The 6,506-nt window shown below is 31.4% G+C and overlaps 1 protein-coding gene across 7 annotated transcripts in view; it reads right to left on the reverse strand.

The window, feature by feature from the left end:
* The window catches only part of LOC118196996 (syntaxin-binding protein 1-like), a 122,665-nt gene extending 116,466 nt beyond the window's left edge, over window positions 1-6,199 (reverse strand). For 3 of the 7 annotated variants that reach the window (XM_085820476.1, XM_085820477.1, XM_085820478.1), the window contains exons 1-4: window positions 6,030-6,199; window positions 5,574-5,649; window positions 5,379-5,482; window positions 3,927-4,072 (exon numbers count right to left, since the gene is read on the reverse strand). In XM_085820476.1, the coding sequence (XP_085676602.1) occupies window positions 3,927-4,072; window positions 5,379-5,468 (236 nt within the window). In that variant the 5' untranslated portion in view covers window positions 5,469-5,482; window positions 5,574-5,649; window positions 6,030-6,199. The remainder of the gene's footprint in view (window positions 1-3,926; window positions 4,073-5,378; window positions 5,483-5,573; window positions 5,650-6,029) is intronic. The other 4 variants (XM_085820479.1, XM_085820480.1, XM_085820475.1 and 1 more) reach the window with 4 other exon arrangements.
* Between the last annotated feature and the right edge of the window lie 307 nt (window positions 6,200-6,506).

Here is a 6,506-nt window from a genome sequence, read left to right on the forward strand (position 1 = left end):
CCGACAACTGCCTGTTCATACGAAATGATTATAGACATAAGATGATGATGGCGATTTATGTTGATGGTGGCATTGTCGCTGTTCAGGACAAAGCAGCATTTTTCACATTTATGGACGAGCTCAAGCTACATTTTAACATTCGAGTAACAATGTTAAATTGTTTTCTTGGTTTACAAGTTGAACATTTGAAAGACGACTCCCTTTACCTGCACCAAGAAGCCTTTACAAGAAAGATATTAAAGCGATTTGGAGATGGTAAGACATCACACATCCCAGTAAAGAAGTCGAGTCTCAAGGTCGACTCTGGTCAACCAAATGACGACGGCACGATCAAGATCAAGGAGGGGAAGCCTCTCAGCAGTGAAATTCCATACCGATCAGAAGTTGGTAGTTTTCTGTACTTGGCGATGGGGACTCAATCAGATACTACTTACGCAGTGAGTTTGATATCTCGATAGCTGAACAATCCAACAGAGAGTGATTGGGAAATCGTACAGGCAACATTAAGATACCTTCGCAATACCATAGGGCACGGCATTGTGTACAATAATGAAGATGACAGAAGTTTGATGTTGTTTAGTCATGCAGATAACAACTGCTGTGCAGAAACACACAGGTCTCGAACAGGTGTTATTTCTCTCTATGATGGAGGTGCAATAACTTGGCGAAGCAAGCTACAGAAGGCCATATCCAAGTCGACGACAAAGTTCATGGCAGCAGCTGATGCCACGAAAGACTTGATATGGTTGAAGGCTTGTTCAATGAGATAGCTAATAATGTCTCATTGCCTATCCTACAAATTGATAATCAGAGTACTATCAAGTACATCAAAAATCCAATGTTCCACGCACGCACAAAGCACATTGACCAAAGGTACAAGTTTGTGCAAGATGAGTTCTCGAAGGGACATTTTCAATTAGGCTATGTCAGAAGTACTGAACAACGAGCAGACATTCTGACGAAGGCGCTTCCAGCACCTCAGTTTCATTTTCAGAAGTTGATTGGTGTAAAAACAGTAAAATAAGTAAAGGTTAATCTATATGAACAATGACTATTTTCATGCTCGAAGGAGGCTATTGAGAATCGAGCATTTAAATGATGTTATACACAGTTTCAGTGGCATCATTGTTTTGTTGTATTATTATGTTTTAGGCATCTGGCATCACTATTATTTTTGTCATTCTAAAAGTTTTTGTGTAAACAATAAGACGTATATAAGTTCTCTTTACCTTTTTGTTATTAAAGTCCGAAATTCATTTAGCCATCACTGTGTTTTGTTAATTTTATAACAATTTCTGAATCCCATTACTCATTTTAAAAGAGTAATTAATTGCTAAAGAAAGTAGTAAGAACAGTCATATTTCTGAAGAAAAAAATTAATAACTTGCTGGCAAGTGGAAAGTAGAGCTACAGGTTGACAGAATTGTTTCAGATATAAGCTGATTAAAATATATGGAGGGAAACTAACTCTTCAGATTTCTATCTTTACAGGTCTATTTTTTATATGTGTGTGCTTTACTTTCTTTACAGATTACTTTATGGGCAGATAATCAGAAATTATCAAAATAGCTTATGTTGTACTAGGCTACATAAAAACGATGTTGGCAGTATTGTTCAGAGATGGATAAAAGTTATTACAGGAATACCTCATTATCGCAGCATTATAGGGTGAGTGAAACATTTTCAAGATCATTTTCATGTTACACAAAGAAGAAAAATCTCAGGGCAAACATCTATCAACAACGAAATTGCAGTAAACATTTGCACCATTTACCTATGAAGCTCCAGCAGTTTAACGTACTAAGCCAGTAGACAACTTAATGTGCTACAAGCAGCAGTGTACCACTAGGTACATGAGTGTCTGCATTTCAAGGTTAAGATATTTCACATGGCATGGGCATTGAAAATTACCAAAAAAACCAAAATGGAGATATTTCTGTCTGGGTTTCGAAGCATAGCTAATGTGAATGATCTTGCAGGCAGACTTGTGTTCACTAATAACGTTTGCTTTATTTATATTATAAGGTATTTCTCCCACTTTCCGGCAAACTGAGCAAACATAATTTCAGATACAAGGACCTGGAATATGAACATGGTTTTCCAAAGATAAACACTTCCTGTGCCAGAATTAACTGCCATGTCTTGGAGCATTTCCTCTTAATGGATTCTACTATTACAAAATTCATTCACTTTGATATGCTTTGTAGTTGCTGCTTCAGTTGGAAGAAAGATGTGCAACTTGGTTTTGAGCAATGGAATGTAGGAGAACTAGACATGTATGCATAAACCTCGATCAGTATCTTTCAGCAGTTGGATCAGTTGTGATAATTTGAATATGTGCCACTCCTAAAACACCCCAACTAATCCCTTGCAGTTATTTTTTCTTTGGAGGTATATGAAAGACAAGGTATTTGTACCCTCATTTTTTCAGGACTTACAGCAGTTAAAGAAATAAAAAGGCAATGAGGCCAACTCAATTAATCAAGCTATGCCGGCATGGGCATGAAAAAAAAATTAAACCTATCATGCAGAAACCTGCTAATTTGATAGGTTTTGATTATCAGTAAAAAAAAAGGTGGAGTATTTAACTGCCATATTATTTAAAGATATATGTACACTAAATTCGTTACAACAATCCCAAGTATGTTTTTCTTTGTACTGTTCATCTTGAATTACCTCGTACATAGCATTGTGCACTGAAATTGCAGCTCTGTAAAATTTGAGTTACAGAAATGAAATTTATTTGCAAAATGACTTTTTTAATGATTAAAGCAGTAGGACCGTCTCAGACTTCTTGATTCTATATAATTTTAGTTGCTGATAATACAGCTTCAAAAGGATTTATATATCCTTTTATACAGGTTCCAGATAAATTCTGCTAGGTACAACTCAAGGTGAGCTGAATTATACATAGTATTTCTTACTGAGAAAAAATCATTTTACTTCATATCATGAAGTGTAATTATGTGTAATTATGCAATGTTAGAAGCCCTTGAAGAAAAAAAAGTATTTGCATTGGAAACTGGCTCTACAAATCTCTGTTACCATTTCTAACAGTGTTGTGGTTTATTTAATTTTGGGCAATCATTAAGTGATGTCAGAAGCAATTAAAATGTGAAAAAGAAAATAGAAAAGAACTATTTACTGAAATAATTATATTGCTTGCATCTGAAGTGTTAAGATATGGTTTGCTTTTAATTGGTAATTGACTTCAGCAATTAATTGATGAGGTTAGAATTTTCTTTCATGGTGGAATACACAATACTAATGCAAATACTAATATACAAATACTAATATGGCAAATGGAAGTTAAGTTGAATTCAATATTGTATTGGCTTCACAACAAAACTGAAAAAAAAAAAAAAAAAAAAAACTTTCCGTAAAACCAATAGCACTTTAAGAAAGACAAAAACATTTATTTTTCCCCCACAAAAATAACATTTGCATGAGGTTAAATTTTACCATTTTAGTTTCATAATGTTCAATTTTCCAGTTTCAAACATCTGAACAGATTATTTACAAATTAATTAATTCCTTAGATTACATCTCTGAATCTGTGTTGTGTGACTTTAAAATATGAGCTACTAAAATATGCGCGAGATCGTATTTGTTGGACACTGGCTAAATGTTTCTAGAAACCTGTTAAGAGTGCTAATGTAAAAAAATATTCAAATATTCATTTTCAAAGCCAAAAAAAAAATTTTTTAATTGAGCTATTTCAATTTTCAAAAATTATTATTATGGTTCATTTTTCTCAAACTGAAATGGAGGATAAGCGGTTACTACTTTTTATAAGTTTCATGAATAAAATAATAAGTTCACTCTTTTGTTAAGTGTTTTACTTAATTTAGATCCATATTTTTCAAAAAACGTCAATTTTTATATTATAAATATTAAAATTAACAACTCTAAAATATTAAACTTACCTTCGGTACCGCAGTAATGGAAACTCTTCAAGTGTAGACAATAGTGTCATTAGTTTCTTAGCCACTACACCACAAGAATTTAAACTCAAATTACTGTAACTATTGAAATATGTTGCAAAGAAATCATCATCATCAAATGAATATACCTAAAATAAAATAAAATAAATTTTTATATTTAAGAATATTTTAAAGCATATATTCGTCATGAGATCCAAAATTTTTCATTTATGCAGTTGTCACTGCTTAATGAAACGACTTCAGCACAGGCTTAAGTTTTATAAGCAGTGATATTAAATAATATTACTGCTTATAAAACTCTGCGCTGAGATGTTTTAATTTGTTTATAGCTTGTTTGCTTAATCAGTTATGGTAAAGCACTGAAGTTCTATCTACGTAAGGGAAGAGGTGCCTTCTTGGAGAATTTCTAAAAGAAACTAGCTTCACTAAAGGGAAAAAGCATTTAAACGCGTATGCAGATAGCCTGTTTACTGGGATCTAAACCCGAGATGAACTAGTGGTGTTTAGTGGTATTATGCACTCGACCATTGGTGGGAATGGTTTTGTAAGGCAGATATTGAAGAATTTGAGTTGAATATTGATTTTTGAAATTGGCTTTAATGGAGCCTATATCTTTTTTTTACTGAACACGTTTAAATCAGTTAACATGCCATTTGAAAACTATATTATATTTTTATCATCAATACTATTCTTTAATATTTTGGATAATACCATACCCCCCTCAAAAAAAAAAGGATTTTGTTTTTCAGAAAATGCATGTTGTCTACACTGCTATATTTATAGCCTGAATATTAAAAACCTAGTTACAAGAGACAAGAAGAGGCGAATTTGGGTGGGAGGAAATAAACAAGAAAATAAAGATTAATTGCATTAAAATAAGCAAGAATAACTGTAAATAAAGTTTTCAACTACAACTAAATTCAATAGATAAACAATTAATGAAACTGAATTAGCCATCATGCAAACCAATGAAAACTGCAATTAATATAAAAATTATTGGCAGCAATAAAACATTTTTTAAAAATTCGATTCATGTATTCGCAAAAAATAGATATTTTGGTTAGGGCTTTGGAAAATTACTCAAAAAAATCTTACATGCACTTAGACAACGTTAAACTATTTTTTCAATTACTTTATTAAATCTTTCTCTTCAAACACTGTATGCTAATTAAATCATTAATTACCATTTGTAAAATCTGTAATAAGCACGGTAATAACAGGTATCTGAAGAACTTAGCTATCAAAATAACCATAATGAGGGTAAGTCAATAAAAAAGTTTTCTTAACTTTGCAATTATAAAAATACAATGGTGAAATTCTTATTAATTAGGTATATTATTTTGTGTGCATCATAAGCTTTACAGCAATAATTATATAATTATATATGTTGGCACCATATTATTAATTGATAGAAATATAAAATTTAAATAATACCTGAGCTTCATAAGGTAAAAATAAAATATCAATTTCCTTAATAAGTTTAACTGAACTTGGATGTATTATTTCACATAAATTTCTAAACATATCCTCTGGTATAGCTGAAAAATTTAAAATAAGCAGACAAAATTAATAATGTTTATACACTTGTAGTACATACATTATTTTACTTACGAAAAATGAAATAATTACCAGATAAAAAGAACAAATATGTGCAATAATACTTCTGATTTGAGGAATCAAAATCAATCTTCAAGTATTCCAGAGACTGTAAAAAAAAAAAAAAAAAAAAATTAAAAAAAAATAAAAATAAAAAATCCTATATTAAATATTGCAAAAAGAAATTAAACTCATTCAAACTACTATTAGAATTAATCACATGAAATATCATAGAAAATATATTTTATTACTAACAATTTTCAAAATTAGTTTGTTTTAGCTCAAACTAAGTTTTATGCAGTAGCTTAATTTTAGTAGAACTAAGATAAGTATTAGTTCAAGATGTAGACCTTGAAGATAAACTATGAATTACATGCTCAAATCTACACTAAGCAGATTTCGATTATGCTTCTTGATTGTCTGACAACAATTAACCAAACAATTAGAAATTAAAATTTTTTAAATCTCGCTCAAGTACCAGATACTCACTGAATCTAAACTTATTCCAAGAGGAAAAAGGAAATTGGATTTTTTATTGGAAGGACCAGAATATAAACTCGTTAATTAAAGAGAGAAACTTGCTGAATGATCAACTTGAAGCAAATAACACGGAAGAAAATAAAAGACTGCTATCGGAAGGATCAGAGTGGAAGAAAAATATGTTGCCAACAAACAACAAAAATAGGCTCTTTGTAAGACTCTAGATCCAAAGAAAGACGCTAAATATTGTAAAATAGCTAAATCACTGAACAACTTCTGCACTCCAAATCCCGCTAAATCTTCAAACATCCTTGATACAGCTGGATTAACAATAGATACTAATGAAAAAGTGGTCAATTAACTTGCAATGCACTTCTCTAGTATTGGTAAAACTGACTACCGGAAAGAAGATAAGAAAATAAAATGCGCTGCCAAAAAATTACTCCTGGGGGCTAGAGGGTACAGGCATGATGATCTGTTTCTAAA

Source organism: Stegodyphus dumicola, chromosome 7 (genome assembly GCF_044657685.1).
Source record: "Stegodyphus dumicola isolate Sdum_Otavi_A_Nest chromosome 7, ASM4465768v1".
Lineage (NCBI taxonomy): Eukaryota > Metazoa > Arthropoda > Arachnida > Araneae > Eresidae > Stegodyphus > Stegodyphus dumicola.